Below are 20,731 nucleotides of genomic sequence, written 5' to 3' on the forward strand. Positions count from 1 at the left end.
TCAGCTGTGGTTTCAGAAAGTCATGCTGCCTTGAGTCAGCAAGGAAAGCTTCCCTGCAGCAAATTCAAGCAGCAAATGGTCTGCAAAAGGGACCAGGAAAGCGCGTTCAGGGCTCACACTGCAGCCTGAGATCACTGATCAGATGGCCGATTGTAACAGAAGGAGATGCCCCAAGGGACAGCTAGGAGGATATACAATCCCTAGGGACCAGGATGGAGAAAGATACTGTACCCAGAACCGGGACACTTTTGCTCACCGTTGGCTAGAAGATAGCGTACAAGCTCCTCGTGTCCACAGAGGCAAGCGTAATACCTGACAATAACAAGAGAAAGAAAATTAGAGACACAGTAGGAAGCAAAATTCAATGTCTGGGCACACTACAGCATGCAGACCTCAGCACGGAGCCAGTCCTGATAAGCTTAGAAGATAAGTCCTCATAGGAGCAAGGAATTGCTACCGAATAGCACAGAATTGAGCCCTGCAATAGAGTAAGCAGGATCTGTTCCCAGCACTCTTAGGCACCGCTGTCCTGCAAGGAGATCTCAAGGTCCCAGTCAGGGTTCAGCACCTTTGTTTGTACCACCAGCTGCCAAATCCACCCTCATTTTCGTGGAGTTCGTTTCACGGGCACTCAGCAATTCCACTGAATTCTCAAAAAACACTCCTTGCTCCTTCTGTTGTCAGGCTGACTGCTGCACACGATGATAACGAGGGAACAGCACCCACACTGGATATACAGCAAATCCACCCCTCAAAGCTCTACTTAAAATGAGTTTCATTTTCTCTTTCACGATCTAAGCCTTTCAGGATTCTTTCACAAGGATCTCAAATTGTCCTACAAACTAGGGGAATCCTGTAACCTGCATTGCAGCGGGCAAATGTTAGTTTACCTTTACTTGGGGAAGTTATTTCATACTCTAAATATATTGCAGATGTCTGAATGCACTTTGGAATGGTTTGCTGGTGTTGGCAAGGATAGCGTTAATTTTCTTTGCAGTAGCTAATACGGGGCTATGGTTTAGATTTGGGCTGAGAACAGCATCAATTAGTACAGGGATATTTTAGCTCTTGCTGAGCAACGCTTACACAGGGACAAGGCCTTTTCTGCTTCTCACATCACTCCACTCATGAGTAGGCTCAGGGCACACAAAAACATGTCTGGGACAGCTGACCAAAGGGATATTCCACACCATATGGTGCCATGCTCAGCATATAAAGCTGGAGGAAGAAGAAGGAAGCGAGGGACATTTGGGGTTATGGTGTTTGTGTACGTGAGGAGGTAAAAAGCTCACACCACCCTCCTCAGCACCAGCACAGGGATTCCTCACTACCTGCTGCACGTTCACAGCCTTGCCAGACAGTGATCCCACAGTCACTTTGAATTTCATCAAGCCAAGCCTCCCCCCAAAAAGACACGCCAGAATGCCATAGACTTTGGTGTGAAAAAAAGCCTAATCGGGCCAAGAACAGACTGCTTAATCCAGATAATTTGGTCACAAAATTAATCACCCTTCTCACTACTAGAGCAAGCATCAGTCAGATGAAGAGACAAAGACACATTTAGCACAGCACTCGCAGAGAAGAGAAGCGGAAATATGTAGCCAGATCTCCAAAAAAGCAGAACCAGATGTTTTGTAACAGCGCTCCTTGCTGCTGATGCAGAGAGTGAGAAAGAGCTTTAAAAGGCCTCCCCTCCTGCCCAGCCAGCGCTCTAGGCTGCAGGACTCACAGAGGTGTACTGTCCCATTTATCACGGACATTAATTTCCACATCTCGCTGTTCAAGAAGGTATCTGGAAGAAAAGGGAGAGCAAAGTTATAACTTCATGCAGCTGCTCACTCAGTCATATTCTCCTCTTTCAAAAGATGTAACTTTGAGTTTATACAGTAACTTCCACAGGTATGACAAGATCTTGCATTCAACTTGGGGAGCTGTCAGCCCTGGCTGAAGGAGCATCAGTCAAATTCTCCACCCAAGGAGCTGCATTCTGCAGCACGGCTTGACAGGTCTCTTCATTCTGAAGTGGTGCACATGGGGAAAGAGAGGAATCAAACTCAATTCCTGCTGACCCCTTACAGGGCAGAAATCACAAAAGAAGCCTAAGCACTTCAGCAGTAACTTCAGCTTTCTCCTACAACACTCACAGCCTGGACGCTTAAAAATAAGTAGCCATGTTTACGAGGCCAAGGCTGGACTCCCATCCTGCTTGTGGCTTTTCTTGCCACAAGTGAAAACATCAGTGTCACTCCAGACTACTCTTAATTCCTGCCATTTCCGTGTCCTGCACAATTAGGCTACACCAAATGCTGCCAATGCTCCCTCTTTGGCACCTCCAGAAGCCGGCCTTTGTCTTGCACATAAATCTCCTACACAGCCTGGCTCTTGCTATAGCTTGTCCCCAGCTGGAACAACCATCTCACCTAACTGTATATAAAAGTCCCCCCGAGCCTTCACAAAGATTCTCAAGTTGTTTTTCCCATCAGCCTCTCCTTTCACTCCATCTTTCCTGTCTCAAACTTCAGCTTCCTCTGACCACATTTAAAATCCCAAGCAACTCAGGTCCTTTCCACTCAGCCCATGTGGTCAACTTGTCCCCTCTGCGTTGACAGTATTACCACACTGACCATTTCTCCACTATCACTTCAATGCTGGTCATCTTAAGCCACTGCAAGGCCACCTGCAGGGTCCCCCTTTCTACAGTAAAGCTGCAATCTGCTGCTCGCAAGAAATTTATCAAATAGGAATAAACAACGACCACCAATGTTCCCCAGACCTCATATGTCTGCCTGTTCATCCTTCATTAAACAGAGAGGCTATTTCTGATTATCTGGGAAGATTCACATGTCGGTAGCTGGAAGAATCAAGGAGGATCAAAGGCTAAGAGCATACTTAATCTCAAACCATGAGATGCAGCAGAAGAGTCTGTTGGAAATGTGGGTCCTTCGTGTTACAACATCCATTCACCCTGCAGACAACAAGCCCATCTGACTCCTGACCTGAAACCATTGCAGCTAAGCCACACTGCTTCAATACAAGCAGCCCGGTATTTCTCACTGATACTACCACGGTCTGCAGCATATCGTGTCAAAATATATTCATGATTATTACTGCCCAGAGATCTAGCTTCCTACCAAGGTAAATACAACTTCCAATGCTGGAGAAAGAGCAGCTGATGAGAAGAAACTTTTGCAAGAACATCTGCCATAGGCAGTATTCATGCCAATGAAGTACACAACAGCTGCCTGATATTCACATTTTAAGAATTTGCCTGAACTTTAAGAAAATGGGCAAACCTTACAGCAAACCTAAGAGCACTAGCAAAGGTTCGGTGTACACCCACTTCCTTGGGGGAAAAACAAGGCGCCTGTATTGATAAAGAAGCAAACTCTCCCCTTCGCACCCCAGGTATCTCCCGCCCCGCGGCTGCCCTGAGAGACCCAGGGCTGCTGGAGCCCGCCGGTCCGGCGCCCAGGGGAAGGCCGGGCAGGGCCTCCGGGCCCCCGGGGCGGCCGCAAGATCGTACCGCGGCACGGGGACGTCGGGCTCCCACCGGCCAGGCCCGTCCCCGCTTCCCAGGAGCGATTAAAGCGCTTAAAGGCAGCGGCTCATGCGGGGGGACGCCGGGAACCGCCCCCCCTCCCCGCCCCGGGCCTGGCGCCTCACCCGGCCCGGCCCCACTCACCGCACGCGGCTCACGTCCCCCTTCTTGCAGCTGATGAACAGGTCGCTGGTGTCCATGGCCGGGGCAGGCCGCAGGGCGGCGGCGCCGCATTGACGCGGAGAGCGGAGGGGAGCCGCAAGGGACCGGGCCGGGCCGGTGGAAGAGGCCGGAGGGGCAGCGGCGGGACGGAAGCGGGCGGCGGATGTAAACACGGCGGCGGGGCGGAGCGGCCCCGCCTGGCGCGGCGCCGCGCAGCGCCCCCCTGCGGACTGGAGGAGCAACCGCCGCCCGGGATGGGAGCGGGGCGGGGCACGGGTGTAACTGGGGGTGCCGCTGCTCCGGGAAAGGGGGTTCTGTTCGGGAATGAGCACGGGGGGCTGCTCTGCAACGCACCTGGGGGAAGCCTGGTCCAGAACGGTGTGGGAAGGGGTGTCTGGAACACGTGGCAGGGCTCTGAGCTCCCCCAGTTGCGTGGAGTCCAGCTCTAGAGCAGGTGTGGGATGGGGGGCACCTGCTCTGGGACACGCAGGACACGGGGGGGTGCAGGCACGCAGGGGCTCTGCTCGGGAACAGAGCCTTATGCTAAGCCACCCTGGCAGGGAAGAGAGGTCCGGGGAGGATTGTATGGGGGGCACCCCATGGGATCAGAACCATCACCCCCGGGGGGGAGTTGGGACCCCACAGCCCGGCAACTGGCACAGCTCGGGGCATCTACAGCAGCCTGCCATGGGAGAATTGGGGTGGGCTCCCCCAGTTGAGGGGTGGGACACGAGGCTGACACCCCCCATCCCAGCAGAGGGTTAACCACCACATAAGAGATGTGGCAGACGTGAATTCAGGCAAAGGACTACGCTCGGGTCAGTGTTCAGACACCCAGGAGGTGCGTTTTATTGCAAAGAAAACAAAACCACAACCCTGTCACTTCCAGGGCCAGACGTGAGCGTTTCTAAGCGTTCTCCGGCAGCAGTCCCCAGCAGGGGCCAGGGCTCGCAGACAGCACAGGTCCAGCAGGAACGAGGGCATTGAGAAGAAGGGCTGGGAGCGCGGCTGTCAGCTGAGATGAGCCCATGAGGCTCTTGTGAGCCAGCACGGATGAAGGTGCTTGTTGTCTCTGACTGTTCGAGCTGCCCCAAACCCTCTGTGAAGGAGGGAGGTCCTCCTGCGTGGCTGCCAAGGTGGACGGGAACAGACGAGCTGCTGAGGGCAGTGCCTGCAGTGGGATCCCGCTGCGATGCTCCAAGGTCATACTGCAATAATCCATAGGATGATGTACCTCCATTTCACACCGCATCCTTTCCCCAGAGGGATCCTTAAGGTGGTATCTCAAACTGTATTCTCAACCCGCATTACATACTCCACAGCACAGTTACTGGGCCATTGTGTCTTTACACCCTACACACCACGAGGTGGTCTGCAGGATGCAAAGCCCTAGCACATGTTGGACTCCACATTCTAGGTGCTGTGCTAGACATCTGGGCAACACCTGAGAGTAATCTGCAGCTTGGCCACCGTCCCACAGAGATGGAGAGCCACTCTGATCTCGGCCGTGCATCCAGCCAATGCCATCGCCGGTACTCCCAGGGTTGCAGAGCTTCTCACACCAGCACTTGATGCTCTCTCTGAAGAACCACCTCCGTTTCAAGAACCTCTGCTTTCTGGCTGTGCTCCCTGGGAGGAGAGGGGGCAAGGAGAGGAGAAAAGGGGAAGATGGGGCTGAGACCTGTATTGCTACCCAGGACCTCCAGACCAATGACTCCAGGGAACGTCCCGTCTCATTGCTTTGCAGACAGGGATGTCCTCACACAAACCAACCATTATGTGCCCGGTGTGAGCCCCTCTGCTCACAGGCGAGTCCCGCAGTCCCCCATGACTAAAGCAGGTGACTGTCCTCGGCAAGTCACAGCAAACAGATACCCAGAGCTCACAGGGGGGGAAAAAGTCCTTTTTTTAAAGTTTTTGTCTCCAACTCCCAGCAGCCACCAGGTGTCAGTGCGATCAAACGTTTGGCAGATGGGATTAGAGTGAACTCCGAGTAGGTGGAGAACAGTTTTTCTAGGAATTGCTTTGTCTCCTGTACCTGCTTTGTCGCCTGGCACACCGCTCTGAGAAGTCCAGCTTTGACAGTTTTTGTTAAAAAGAAGTTTAACTACATTAAGGTGATAGAAAAGCTTCCTGTTACAAATGCTAAGACAAAGTTTCTCTTCCTCTTTAAATCCTCCCTGTGCAGAGCTGGAAACCCAACAGGGTAAGTGGGCTATCAACAGCCTCTCTACAGCGCTCCCCAGCCCGCAGGTCCCCCAAGATGAGCTGTCTCTGCAAGGCTGGTGGGAGAGGGACAACAGTGCAATCGACTTAACAAGATCAGCCTAGTGCAAAAAAATTATACAGAGAAAAAACAAATGGTAAAGGTATAAAAAGTATCACCAGACTAAAGTGAAATGCTATCAACCAGTAGGTTTCTGGAGCTAAACTGAGATCATACATCCAGGTGCACCCTGTCAGAGACAGCAGAAAATTGTTCTCAGCCTCATGACAGCCACCCTTAGAGACTCTGAAGATTGCCTGGATGCTCCAGACGCAGAAGAGAGTCTCTGGAAAAACCTTCAGGCCATAAGAAGCCAGAAGACCAAATAAGGATAACTTGCTAGCTTATTAATAAACCTGCATAGCCCCCTTGGTTTCTTTAAAGTTTGAAGACTTCACACTAGATCGGGAGGTGCTAAGCCCAGCCAGAAGCAGTGCTTTATCAGCACTTTGTTGTTTCTCTGAATTAGTAAAGTGGAGAGAACACAGGGCAGCAAAGCAGCTCCTGGCAATGAAGTGCAGTAAGGGAGCGTTTTGTGGGTGAACCGATTCACATCTGATTGGTGGCATTATCTTTTTAATAGCCACTGGGCATGAAAAATGTATTTAATGAGGATTAGTGGATTTAGAAACATTTACATGGTGAAACTGCCTAAAGGCCACAGCCAGGCCAGGCCCCATTACGCTAAGTGCTATACAAACTCAAATTTTAACTCCATGCTTTAAATTTACTTGCCGTAACAACTTGCATTTAATCCTGTGAGCCCCAAAGTGCCATCAGCACAGCCACTGAACTTGTGCAGTTTCACTGCACAGACCCATCAAACTCGGCAGGAGCCATCAGAGAGGGGTGGTCAGAGAAGGGCCACCATTATCAACTGCTGGGCCAGGAGAAGGAACTCCTCTGAGCATCTCTGCAGCCCTACCAACGAGATACAAAAGGAGCTGATGGTCACCATCCCCTACACAACACGGGGAAAGGCCTGGAGGCAGAATAAAAACACTGAAAATTGGAATCTGGATAGGAAACCAAAGGCTATCAGCTTTCTTGAATCCCTAACAGACTGATATCGACGTGGTCCTGCATCGAGGTGATCTGTGATTCAGGTTGTATGCAAAGCGCTATGCAAAATGAAACAACAGACTCTTGTACCTCGACTTTAGGCACTCGCATCAGGGGTGAACATGCTAAAAGTATCTATACATACAGGGATAGATTTACAAGCTCAGCATCAGGCTGCTTATCTGGGGATTTTTCTGTACAAAGGTTCCCTTAAAGACCAAATACGAAGCTGCATCTCGCAGTAAGCAAGCATGCAGATCATGGTAACAGAGAGAACACTGTTGCCTCTGACCAAAGCAAGTCCCTCAATCCCTCCATGACAGAAGAAACAAACATTCTGGGATTTCAGGCTTGACAGTAGTTCTGAGTCTGGGTTTAGGCAGGGCTCAGAGAACAATTATGAATATTCCAGTGCCTTTTATCACACCTCTTCAGGGAGCTGAAGCCTCGAAGTTGCCTGAGGCATGCCTGAGAAATGTTCTTCGGGGAGCTCTTAGATCTGATTCTCATCTCATCTGAACGGGCTCTTACACTTGCTTAAATGCAGTGACTTTAAAGATGTTACCCCAATTTATACCTATGGGACATTAAACAATTCCCCCCCTCAGGGCAGGATCCTGAAAAGGAAACAAAAGGACCAGGAAATTATCTGTTTCCAAGTTTTTACTTTTCTCCCTGTTTAAAAAGGCTCACATAGTCTTTATATTTACTTCAAAAAGACCAACTGAAACCAAACTACCCTGGGAAAATAGAACAGGAGCGGAGAAGGCCTACCAGTCTAAAACTGAGACTTAAACAAGGGATACTTTGCTGCTGATTTCACAGGCTGTTACGCGAAAGAGACAGGTAAATGTCCTTTTTGAGCAACTCTCCAACTAAAGCAAATTTCCAGCTACGATGCTGCACCATGGCACCGAATTCTCTGCAACCAGTCAAGCAAGGGTAAAGTGCTCAAACTTTGCGAACTCAGCTTGGAGCTGTGGAGCTGAAAAAGGGAGTGGGGCTGAAGAAGTTTGTGGTTCAAGGAAGAAAATAAGATCACAGCGTGATGTCTTCCCCAGCTGTAAACATCAGCTCATCTAACTAGCAGCTGAATAGCTAGAGCACTAGAAAACCTCTTTTCACATGTGGAATGCAAACTCTGCCCAGAACATCAACTGAGTCTTGGCTCCCCTCCATCCAGAATGCACAGGTTTTCCTGCACCTACAGGGACTGAACATGATCTCAAGGTCAGGACCCGGCTGCCGTAGCTCCAGCTGGACTCCCAAAGTGAATTCACTCCCCAAAGCTGGACTCGTGGTGGCAGGTAGCCTTGCTTCTCAAGCCCAGCCACTCTCAGCCACTACCAGAGAGCTACAGTAAGTGCATTTACAGGTGATGAAAGCATTGGTGCTACTGATAGGAATACACACACAGAGACCTACACACCCACCCCTCCCACTTCCCTCTGTTCAGTGATCCTCCTGGCTCCAAGCTTCAGATGCAGGCTCAGGACTTCTATTGGGAAAACTTGCCCAAAGACTTGACCTTTCCCAAGCCTTTAAGAAGTTCCTGAGAAGCCACCTGATCCTGTGGTCCATCAGTCAGGACAGGAGAGAGACAAGTGCATTTAAGGGGGTAGTTCCCTCCCTTCTTTTTCTAAAGATGCGTGTCTTCCTCAAACACATCCACATCCTCGCTCGCCTGCTTATTGATCAGGACATCCCAGCTGTCGGGGCCGTTGATGGTGTTTCCACCGTTCACACTTGGCTTCTTCTCCTGCATTTCTGACTGGCTGTCGCTGGCCACATCCAAGGTAGGGTTGTCATGGCAGCCATTCTCAACAAAGCGCAGCTCCTCGCCGTGTGACTGCAAAGGACCAGAGGAACACAAATGGAGACAAAGGAGGACAGGTCTTAATGCTGCTGAGAAGCACAATCAGACCAGGCTACAAGTGTCACTGAGGACTTTGCAAGGTCAGTGGGGAAAGATAAATCTACTCCTAGCCCAGCCCTCGCAGTGGAAACAAGCACAGCAAGAGACAGGTTTACATCTCTCTTATGCCAGAATGGGCTCCCAGCAGTGTATCCAGCTATGTCCAGTAAGTGAGCAGGGGAAAACAAATCTCCCTCTTAGTTTTCCAATCCCCTCATTGCGAGGGGCAAGAGTCCAGCCACCTTCCCTACCTGTCCAGTGCTCACTCACCATGTTCTTCATCTTGGGCAGGCGTCTCTGCCAGCAGTTGTATATGAGCCCCAATACAATGATGATGGCACAGATGGAGCCGATGATCACCAGTACCACAAAGAGCTTCCCATAATCACTACGCGTCTGGTTGGGATGCGACTGGCAGCTTGTCGTGGTTGAGTAGTTCTGGATGCCAATCTGGAAGGAAGGAAGGAAGGAAGGGGTTCACTAAATTCCCTGGCTTGCAGACAGGCAGCATTCTGTTCAGACTTTCCAGGGTTCAAATGCAGGACCATCACTGTGGGCAGAGGAACTAAAAGCCAGGGTTGGGGACTCAGGATGTACACTGTCTGATTAGAAGGCATATGACTAAATTTAACACCATCTTCCATGAAAGCTGACACACCAGCAAATGGCAGCAGGCACAATCTTACCTTGTTCACTTGCAGAAGGATCACACCTATGTGCAAGACAAGGAAGCTTTCATGGGAGAAACTGCACAGGATTCAGATACCCAAAACAAACTATGGACCATTGATGGGAGCCTTGGTGAGGCTTTGGTGACTGTGTGACTGTGTGAGAATGAAACCGTACTAAATATGGTTCCATTAAAGCTCTGGTCCTAAGAGGGTATAGTGGTCTTTCTAAGGTCCTGAAAGAGAACAGTCGCCTGCTGATGCAAAAAGCTGCCTTAGAAACAGGCCCCTTGTGATTGTCAGCAAACAAAGCCTAACATCAGTCCCAGTGATTCTGGGCAGATTTCAAGCAGGTTATGTATCAATTTGATAGTAAGTATTATGTTTAAGAGAATATTCTCCCTCTCTCCTTCCAAGCTTGTGCTAGCACAAGGTCAGTGTAACGAGCAGTGTTTCATTATTGATAGAGCTGGAGGCAGGTGGTGAGGCACTGCTCTGGTAGAATGCACGTTAATGTAGGGTCACAGTTGCACAAAGAAGTCAAGCCTTGCACCAACATGAACTCTCCTTTCTGGACAGTTCTCGCTGCTACTTCAGTCATACAATTTCTAGAGGGTTGGCTTTTTGCACTCTCTCTGGTGAAAGCCAATCAATACAGCACCGAGCACTTAACTTGCTTTGTCTAACTGCACCAGTTTGTTATGTCCAGAAAAAACCTGAGAGCAGCCAACCAGCAAGGCAGCGGCCCAACTCTGCTGCTAAAGTCAGTGGAATTACCCAATAGCGTAAAAAACCCAAGCAGAGTCAGGCCCTCAGTTCCCAGACACCCCATAGGCCTAAGGGGCAAAGTCAAAGATCGCAGGACTAATTTGTTCTCATTTCTATCCTGGTCCAAGCTGCCCAGGGTTAGAGGGGAATACATGAGGGCTAGAAGCAGCTGGTAATGGAGCCTGGCATCCATCGCCTCTGGTCCTCTGCCTACCCTTGAGTAGGTGGCTGTCTAAAGGAGTGAAATGCAGAACCTGGGATTGCAGGGAGAAGGTGTGTGAACATGCCCCATCTAGTCCAGGAACCTCTTCCAAGTCCTTCAGCAAAGCTTGAGCTACTGAGAGCCGCCAGTGTATGTAAATCAGCTGTAGGGTGAGCAGGCCAAACTGCGGGGCTCTGCAGCACCGGGATCGCTGTGCAACAGTGCAGAAGGGGTGAGATCAAGTATCCCAACAAAACAAACGTGCAAAAAGCAGCTTCACAACCAAGCCAGAAAAGCAGGGAGGGAATAACCCACAGTTACTCCCTTAATGGGAGCAGACGTTTGATGGCCTGGCAACTACCAGAGGGGAGAAGGGGAGTTTGCCAAGTGTCTGACTCATCTGTTTGCCTGCTGTGGGTTCAACACTCACTTAGACTGAGATGTGTTTCCAGTTTTCAAGGTGCTTATTTTAATTGTATAGCTAGTCTTAACAAATGGATGCAGGCAGACAGGCTCTTACCTCGGCTAAGCTCCTCTTAACATCCCCCAGTGCCATGAGAACATCTTTTGTAGGGATGACGCCTGTAAAGAAGGAGAGGGAGAGATCAGTGCTGCTCTCAGCTCAGGTTAGCTCAGATAGATACACTCATCACTGTGAAATCCCCAACAGAATGGAGCAGGGGAATGCACATTTTTCATGTTCCCACCTATCACAACCCTTAGTGGGTGTGTTTTGCTCTGCAGGACACCCTGGCAAGGTGCTGTGCCCAGCACAATGGCAGAGGCTACAAGAGATGTGCTGTAACAGCTCCACTCCCAGCAGGAGACGGCTTCAGCCAGGGAGCCACCAGCCCACACTGAGCCACCCCTTCCTCAGACCCTCCTTCTCTAACAGCTCCCAGGATGCTCTCCCAGCCAGGAGAGCAGGAACAGTCAGGGAGGATTGAGAGGCTGAGGCTCATTTCACCCTTCACTTGCACAGCAGTAAGAGGAGGAACGGAACAAAAGCTTTATTACTCAGAGAAGAAAATACTTTGGTTTCTGAGGTTTCTAAACTGAGGGATATGGCCAAGCCTGGCTGTGTCCCTGGAGTTCAGACCTGTTTTCTTCTCCAGGAAGGGGGATGTCCCCTCTCATGATGGCAGGAAGGTTTTAGTTTAGAAGACCAAATGTTCACCAAAGCCTTTTCACTGGCACACTCTCCAGCCCAAGGGCTTGGAAGAGATGCAATGATTTAAGGCATTGATACAGCAAATGCCACTTAAATGTTAGCTCTTTTTTCCTCTCACTGTGGGGCATTTTAGAATACTGTTTTGTTGTGGGTTTTTTTTTTTATATATAAGGCATATGTCAATACTAGAGGCCTCCATCACTAAGCAGGTGGCAGCAGCAGTACAGGAAAAGCATCCCCTAACAAAAGGGGATTAAAGAGATGCTAAAATGTTCCAGCCCAGCCCCTCTTTCACTGTCAGCTTTTGTTTCTTTGGGGATGCAGGGGAGGCACCATCAGGACTGGCCCAGTTCAGGCAAGAGTTAAGAAGTATACTAAGAGCAGGCCGTCGTGTCCTGGTGTTGCAGTGGCCTGCCCATGGAGGAGAGTATATAAGCATCAGGATAAAGCTGACGGATGCTCAAGTGAAGGCAATCCAGGGATGGAGCAAAGCAGGAGGCAAAGCACAGAAGATGGAGCTTCGTGCAAGCGGTGAGGGACAAGCCAGAAGGTAGATGCACAGAAAAAGGGTCTTCTGTCCTCAGTCCCCCTCCATCCCTTAGGTCCAGTTAACACTGGGAACTGGTGGGATTGAAATGGACTGGTAAGCAACAGCTCCTTCCAACATGGTTGAAAGCTCCTTAAATACACCCCCACATCACAGGAAGGCTCCTTCTCCCAGCACTTACCCTGTTCCCCTGCCAGTGTCATTAGCAAGTGCTTGTCGTTCTCATTGGGTTTGCTCAGAGAGATCAGCCAGCGGTCCTGCAGTCCATCCGCCTGCCTAGAGAAGGCATCCTCCACCAGTGCCAACAGCTGGGGACCCCTCTCCAGCCGAAACTCCTCCTGCCACAGGAAAGGGACCTTGGTGAGTGGATGGTGGGAACAGGGCAGACGTAGCACTGCAGGGCTGGCCATGACTGCACAGCCGAGGCCCCTGAACCAGGTGAGCCCAAGAGCCAGCAATGCTAAACCTGGTGCAATGCTCCCCACACATCCCCAGTGCCCCAGGCTGGACCCACATACATCTCCTGACACACCAACCCTCCTCCTGGGCTCCTGAGGCTGCCATACGCCCCCCATACCATGCTGAGCCCAGTACAGAGGGACCTTGAAGCGACATTATCACGTAAGAGAGGAAGGAAGCAGCCAGGCTCTTCCCCGCAGCCAGCGCTGGGTCAGCGGGTGCTGCTCAGCCTGACATGCTCCAGCCATCCCTCCGCGGGCTCCTCCGCTGCTTTCTCACTCCTGTGTTTCTATTCTTATCTCCAGTTGCCATGCCAACCTGAAGGCCACACAGATGATTAATAAAATGGAGAGCGTTTGTTGCCATGGCAATTCGAAGCGCTCAGGGCAGGCACAGGCCTGTGCCGAAAACGGCCTAATTGGAAAAGACACCGATGACTAGGGCCTGAATCACCAGGGCCTGACAGTGCCTCCTCTTCGGATTTTGGCAGGGGGAGGCAGGAGGAGCAGCGTGAGGATGCAGCACGAGGATGCAGCACCATGCTGCTGCTCAGCTGCGGCTCCGCTCACGGCTCTGCTCTGGGGGATGCAAAGAAGGGAGAGCAGCTAAGCCTAAAAGGGAGAGGGCAGAGGTGTGATGGGGAAAGCAGAGGTTGCACAGCACTGATAATATCTCTATGGTGAGGAAAAGGGAGCTGTGAAGGAGCCTGAACACACGTGCGCCAAGGTGGAGGTCACCTCCAGGCCAGATCCCGCAGTCCCCAGGCAAAATTCCCAGGTATACTGAGTGGGAGATGTGCCCCCAGAAACTGAAGGGACCGCCTTGGCCAGAGCCCATTAGTAACATAAACAGGCTGCCAGCTGAACCCAGCAATACAGACATCAGCCCTGCAGCAGGTAAAAGCCTGGTGCTATGAAGAACATTAAAGTCCAAGGTGCAACCCTCTGGAAGGGGCTAAGCATCCTCCATGGTCCTCAGCTTTTCAACGGGACTTGGTACCACACCAGATCAGGGCACCAAAACACAGGAAACACGTGAGGAATCCCCTTTCACACCAATTTAAACTACAGCACTTGCAATGCAGGTTCTCCCTCACAGCCCTGGAAATCCAAACACCACAGGGCTTGGATACAGAGACCAGAAAACAAAAGGGACAGGCAGGAAGGTGGGTTGCTCAAACTGAGCTAATGGCCACAGGTAGGAAACAAACTGCATCGACATCAGTGGAAAGGAGAAGAGCTTCATTCCAGCTTCAGCCATGCAAAGTGGTAATGGGAGGCAGGGAACAAAGCAATGTTCATGTTAAATATGTAAGTTGACAAGTGTCCCTTTGAATAAGGGGGAGGACAGCACAAATCACTCCTTGGGAAATATGTTTTGAAACATGAAATCAAGTAGAAAAACAGTTCAGTCCCGCCTCTCCCAGGGCACTGTCTTCTTTCAGCAAGGCAGAACTGAGGACTCGACAGTAAAGACACAATTTGGTCAAGAGACATCTGCACATTGGCTTTTCAATTCTCACCCTTCCAGTGGTTTAAACAACACAAGTGAAAGTGACCACAGGAAGGAAGCCACTATGTATTACAACATTAACCAGCATTTAAACTCCATAGAGATGAGAGAAAGAGCAATGGGGACAAGAACAGAGAGGAAAAAGGGCAGCAGGACTCTGGTTTTCAACGTCTGATTTTCTGAGTTGCAATTGTGAACTGTAGCAGAGATATTTAAAACCCTCCAAAGAGTAAACTGGTTTGCCTAAATCAGGAGGAAAGAAACTGACTTCATATACCGTTAAAGCAGTCAGCATGCTTTATTGTGTATAGGAAGTCTCCTGTTGTCCCTATCTGCAAAACATTTACCTTAAAAAAACCAAACACAAAACAAAGAAAATCCACCCAACCCCTCCCCACCATCAACTCACCAGTAGTGGGAATAGCTCAGTGCCATTGAGCCACCCTGCAGTAACAAAACCAGCCGATTCTGCCCACAACAGGAGCCACAGCAAGCAGGAGTGCAGACACGCGAGGCCAGAACAGGGTTCCCCAATGAAACATTTCTGTCTCAGGCTGTCAGGCTCGTAATCATTTCTTAGAATTATGAAAGGCACCTTGACCCCAAGCCTTTCACAACTGGTTTTAAAGTGACTGATAAAAGGCCCAGCAGAGGCAAAAAAGCCCTTTTCCCAGGGACCACAAGGGGCTCTGGGCTCATGAATTAACTGCAGCTTTATGGGGATGGATGGACAGGCATTGGATTAGCAGAGTGTGGCTGCTTAACGGACCCAGATAACACACAAGATAGCAGGGTGGGGAGAAGAGGCACTTAAGAACCATTTAGTGACAGCTGCTTGACACGGAACCATTCACACTGCAAATGGGGAGTCCCTATTCCTCTGAGGAACATTAGTTTATCCTGGAAGGAGGGGAAGGAAAAGGAAAAGAGGGAAGGAGAATCACACTTCAATCCTGCCATGTTTCCTACCAGTAAGAGGTGCAATATTAAAAGCTCTCATGTCTCATGACAATCCAGGTACTGACTGGCACAGACTAGCAGCCAGGAGTTAGTCAAAATCCAAAATGGGACTGACGTGCTAGACTGAGCAAAATCCTCTCTCTCCACCCACTCTTTTCCCACTTGGGGAACAGGAATATTTCTGTCCTCCTCCCCTTCTCTCCACAGCCTCTGTAGGGACGTTGAGATTTAGTGCTTTTAGAATGTTTTGTAGTGAAAGCACACAGCAAGAGCCGTGCCTGCCTCCACACCTCTAAGCACTATTCCCCCCATGCCATCAAAACTCTTTCGACTGACTTACACAGTCAATGTTATCCGACATATTCAAGATGATGTAGTTTTTCCCTGCAAGGTTGCTCCAGTCTTTGCAGATCACCTGGAAAGACAAGACAAAGACAGCCGGGTTCAGGCAGTGAATGCAGCTCTTCCTGCTGAAAGCATGGGGTACACAAGGGAGAGGAGCAAGGGGCTGTGCCATACCCCCGAGAAGCACTTCTCAAAGGACATAACTGTCCTCTAACTCTCTGCACTAAGGAAAATTCACCATTTCAGTGCTAGCACATGGGGCAGGGACAAGGTTACTGTACCAGCTTGCCACAGTCCAGTTTACCTCCCACCTGTAGGCAGACTCCAGGACTGCTTGGGTAGTCAGAGGAAAGCTCTCTAGCTTGCAGCCTTACCCTGTATGTGATCAGAGCTTCACACAACACAAAACAAAACCTAGTCAGGAGCCTCTGTGGGCCTTAAACTGGTGAGACAGGGCAGTACTTTGCAGGCAGGGCTGGACACACAGAAGGACTAAGTCACTTGCTCAGGCTCCTGAGTAATGTGGGGCAGAAAGCAAAATTAAAAGCTTTCTCCAGTACTTTCTCACCAGCCAGCTCCTGCTACCTGTCTTCCCTTCACCAGCTGCCAGTTTGCTGGATTCAGGAACTGCAGTTCACCTCACACCTCCTCTCCCACAGGCTCTCCTAGACCAATATCCTCACAGATTGCTGTGCCCTGCTCCACCTGCTCCGCATCTGGTCCCTGCAGGCAGCAGCAAAAATAGCATTTCCTTCTCACTCCCCTTCCAGAAATCCTCAGGGCCATTTTTGTCCTGACACTTCCAATAATGCAGGCTGAGGAAACAAGGAGCTTTTGCTGCTGTGCCTGCCCCAGAGGGCAAGTGTTTATTAGAAGCAGGATTTTGAACAGCAGCTTGCTGGGGAAGATGAGAGGGGGCAGGTCTTTCACCAAGGATGATACCCTCAAGAAGTGCTGTGAAAAATATCTCCCGAAATTCAGTTTTGGCCAGGTGAACAGAAGAAGATACTTCCACCAGTCAGACTTAGGGACATGGATAAGGTTAAGGGGTTAAACACTCCTGCCCCAAACAGAAGTACCCAGATATCTCCAGTTCAACCTTCCACCCACTCCCAGCTCCCAGTGCTACCTGTGCTGAGTCCCAGGGCATCTCCGTTGGCAGCATGGCCAAGTGGGCATCCCCAGCCTGTGGTGACAAGCTTCTCTCTGCTGACACAGTCTCAGTGGCTGACTCGGTGTCATTCCAAATGGGATCCATCGCAGGCTCATCAAACCTGTCCCACTGAGATGTAGAAGAAGTGGGGTGCTGCTCACTGCCAGAAAGAGTCTGGATACCTGGGGAGCTACCTCCAGGAGAGGGTGTCCCCACAGGCATTTCCACAGTCTGCTCCATTTCACTTAGCACTGTGGGCTCCAGCATCTCCCACCCCACTGTGGTCTCCAAGAACTCCTCTCTGGCTGAATGCTCTTCCCCACCAGTCTCCACTGTGGTCTCTGAAAGCTCTGCTCTTGTGGTAGCCACAGTTAGCTCCGAATCTGCTCCCTCAACAGCCCACGTGTCCTCAGCTGTCACCTCAAAGGGCTCTTCTGAAATACTGGGAGACCTCACAGCCGTAGTAGTAGAAAAAATAGAGGACACAGGCAGAAGACCTGGTCCCATGCTACTCCCGAGGTCTAAACCTGGAGGAACAGAATCTTCTTCTTGCCCTCCTGTGGCTGCCTCAGTCACAACACCTGGCCTGGCAGAAACTGTGGAAAACAGAAGAGAGAAGGAGTCCTCTTGGCTCACTGGTTCAGAAGATGTAACCTCTGGCCCCAAGGTCTGTAGGCTTTCCATTCCTCCTCTTGAGTGGTCTATAGGGAGCAGCCCCTCCTCTTCCTCCAATGTGCTGGAGAAAGGCGTATGCAAGTCAGGGTCAACAAATTCTGCCGGTGGCTGGACAGTGGCTGTTTCCCAGTTGTCTTTCACCTGTGTCCCATTCCCTTTCAGCAGGGCCTTCTGAGATGCAGCTGGAAAGCTGTAATCTAAAAAGATATCAAAGAGACTTCATGTGACATCACATCTCGAGTAACTCTGTGAGTTCTGTGAACCCTGAAAGGAAGAGACCCCATTATATGTGTGTAGCCACAGATGGGGTCAAATGGCAGAGACCCTCTAAGAGCAGGCAGCAGCCTGCCAGTGGGGAGAACAATCCCATCTGACAAGTGCAGTGCAACCTCCTGCACTTCCCCAGCTCCCTGTTCCATCTCAGCAAACCCACCTTCCCTAGGGGTAATTCACATGTTCCCTCTCCCCACTCTTTTCTGTCCTGAAGGAGTTCTCACAGTTCTGCTAGCCAGGAGACCTGCAAATAACAGCTTTGATACCTGGTTTCTCCAAGGTGAGGTTATGAGTGTTAGGAATCAAGCTGGGATTCATTTCACATGGGAACCAGAAAGATACGGGGTGGTAGCAGCAAGCAGCCCCAAGCTAAATGGGAAATACTAGGGAAGAGAAATAACAGCACAGCAAAGCAAATCCTACTCCCTGGCACACCCAAGTAATAACAAAAACTGAATCTACCTGGGCATCTTTGAAATGAAACTGCACTTCAGTTCATACAGCACTTTCACAGCAGAAAAGTCATCCCACAAATATCTGCATGATGATTTTTCCATGTCATAAAGGAACAGTTTTGCTGCAGGGAAACAGAAGCCAGAGACAGGGGCCAAATCTAACTCCCCTCCCTCCAACTTCAACCCCTGGTTGTTCTGTGGCTCTGACCATGAATGCGTGGGATGTTACTAAGCAAATGGAGATGCTGAAGGAGAAAGAGGCACCTCACAGATAGAAGTTCAGAGCAGGCGGTGACTTCTTCTGGAAGCCCACCAAGAAGCTGGGATCCCAGGATAATAAAAGTATCTGTGAGATCAGACACATTAAGCTCAGAGCAGCAGGCAGAAGTCAACCTTCATCTTTCTTGAGAAACTGCCTGTACCCAAGCAGCTCTGTTTCAGGAGTTTGCATCCCAATTAATTCCCTTTCTCCCCAAGATGAGAACAGCACATATTCTGACCGAGAAAGGGAAGGACAAGGATCCCTCCACAGCCAGAAACAAGCATCTGACCCCATCTATGGTTATTAAGTGAGTGACTGTCTGAAATTCCCAAGGCCCCCCATCTCCTCTCCTGCCTGCCAGGATGCTCCGCTGAGCACAGTGGGCAGCAGCTGTCTGGATGCCTTACAGAGGAGATCTGCACAAGGAATTTCCATGCATCCCTGACTCCAATCCATCGCTTACTGCTGTCAGAGCGGGTACGAGCTCCCAGGCAGGGAGGGCCATGTCAGCAAACACATCCATTGCCTTGGATATTCCCTGGCAACCAGGACTGCCCACGCTGCTCCCTCCAACCTGAGCAGGAGGTGCCAAGATGCTCCTATTCAGCCAGCAAGTGGCTTCCCTAACCCACAGATCAGTCCCCTCATGCTGTCAGCCGGTCCCTCCAGAAGCTGCCTAAAAATGAGCGTGATCCAGCTGCTGACCTTTGGGGTCGTCATGTGGTAACCGTCTCCCAGTTCCAGCTGGAAACAGGCCCCTGAGATCTACTGACAGCACAGGCAGAAACAAGGTCTGCTTAGCAGCTGTGTCTCAAGAGAGAGCACCCATCCTGACTGAGACTCGACCCAAAGACCCTGAGGATGAGAAGATCACTGCTACCCAACAGCCTACTTGCTGATGCTCCCTCAGAGGCCAAGGAGGCTGGTAAGAACAACCAGTGGCAGCACAAAAACCATCTCCCCTCCGCTGCCTGGCACGGATCTTCCCAAAGGCCCTTGCCAACAGCTACACATCCCAGCGTCTGCAGACACAGTCACTGCCCTGCTGGACCAATGTTGGTTAATGGCAGGAACAGCCACAGACCACAGGATTGAGGACATTAGGTTGGGACCCTCTTCAGACAGATGGTGAAGGTTTAGTGCATCTCCCAGGGCTCTGCTGCAGGGATGCTCAAGGTCTGCACCAAAACCACTAACCTAAAGGAACTCTGCCTGCCTCAACATGCTGTGGGTGAAAAGTTAGGGGTCTGCCCCTTAAAACAAGGCCCTGTCAGATGAGGTGTTATTTTCAAGGATCAGCAATCCAATCTGCCATCTCTTTGCCTAAAGACACTCTCAGCTTTTCTCAACTCCTCCGCACCTCCTCTCTTCCCTGCCCCTTTTCCCACCTGGAGGAGAGCAGATGGGCACAGCAGAACAACCAAAAAGCCAGCATGAGGTTCGCCCCATGGGAGCTAGAAATGCTCCTAGCCTGCCAGCTCTCCTTTGAAGTCACACATTCAACCTTTCCTTCAGGTGCTCTGTCACAGATTAACTAGCTCCCATGGGGAAAAGCCTTGCATGATGCAGCCATGTCGCCTTTCCACCAACAAGATCTAAGGATGCCGGAGGGGCTGCCGCCTCTGCCATCTCTCCCGGGTGATGGAAGCTCAGGGAGAACCCATCCCACTCTCTCCCAGCAGGCTTCTGTCTTACAAGGCAGCCAAAGACTGAAACCTGAGCTGTTTCTCTGGGCCAACAAATCAACAAGGCAGAAGCAGACACCGGAATCCTCACACTCACTGCTAACTGGGTTAACATCCCCACTTGCCACTAGTCTCTCCACTATCCTGCTGGGAGCATCATTCTTCCTGTCTGGTTCACAAGACCCCACTGATTATAACCTCAAGTCCCCTCAGATCTTGGAAGGACTGTTATTCAGATTCACATGGAGAACAGTGAAACTCAAGGTGTTTTGGTAAGAGTTGTGCTGGTTTGTGCTCCTTCAAACAAGGAGCTCTCCAAACAACCCAGTTCCCAAAGGGGTTCAATCACTTTCCAAGTTCAGAGATTCAGGGATGGCGAGTCACTACTTCCTTCCAGACTTTCCAGCTAGACACTTAGTTCCTGTCTGGAATCACTTCCTACCATCTCACTACAAAGGGAGTCTGTCCACTTCTCAAGACCAGGTCTCTTTAAGGTAGTCCTATTTTCTTTTAATTTACATCCCTCTTCTACGAGTTGAAGGAATTTTTGTTCCTTGTCCATCTCCTTGGTATGCTCCCAGCCACTAAGATGGTCCCAGCATGCTCTTCCCAAGACTCCTTCCAGACAAGCTGGTTTCCATCACTCATCTGTG

The 20,731-nt window shown here is 50.5% G+C and overlaps 2 protein-coding genes across 2 annotated transcripts in view; both read right to left on the minus strand.

Moving 5' to 3' along the window:
- Window positions 1-3,866, minus strand: part of ABTB1 (ankyrin repeat and BTB (POZ) domain containing 1) — a 28,862-nt gene extending 24,996 nt beyond the window's left edge. Inside the window, exons 1-3 of the mRNA XM_014943227.1 lie at window positions 3,683-3,866; window positions 1,730-1,792; window positions 257-312 (exon numbers count right to left, since the gene is read on the minus strand). Coding sequence (XP_014798713.1) covers window positions 257-312; window positions 1,730-1,792; window positions 3,683-3,738 — 175 coding nt within the window. The 5' untranslated portion in view covers window positions 3,739-3,866. The remainder of the gene's footprint in view (window positions 1-256; window positions 313-1,729; window positions 1,793-3,682) is intronic.
- A 653-nt stretch (window positions 3,867-4,519) lies between these two features.
- PODXL2 (podocalyxin-like 2) overlaps window positions 4,520-20,731 on the minus strand; it is a 33,019-nt gene continuing 16,807 nt past the window's right edge. The window contains exons 3-8 of the mRNA XM_014943249.1: window positions 16,705-17,600; window positions 15,571-15,645; window positions 12,481-12,637; window positions 11,102-11,163; window positions 9,214-9,393; window positions 4,520-8,877 (exon numbers count right to left, since the gene is read on the minus strand). Of these exons, the coding sequence (XP_014798735.1) occupies window positions 8,668-8,877; window positions 9,214-9,393; window positions 11,102-11,163; window positions 12,481-12,637; window positions 15,571-15,645; window positions 16,705-17,600 (1,580 nt within the window). The 3' untranslated portion in view covers window positions 4,520-8,667. The remainder of the gene's footprint in view (window positions 8,878-9,213; window positions 9,394-11,101; window positions 11,164-12,480; window positions 12,638-15,570; window positions 15,646-16,704; window positions 17,601-20,731) is intronic.

Source organism: Calidris pugnax, unplaced genomic scaffold (genome assembly GCF_001431845.1).
Source record: "Calidris pugnax isolate Ruff unplaced genomic scaffold, ASM143184v1 scaffold128, whole genome shotgun sequence".
NCBI classification, from domain to species: Eukaryota; Metazoa; Chordata; class Aves; order Charadriiformes; family Scolopacidae; genus Calidris; species Calidris pugnax.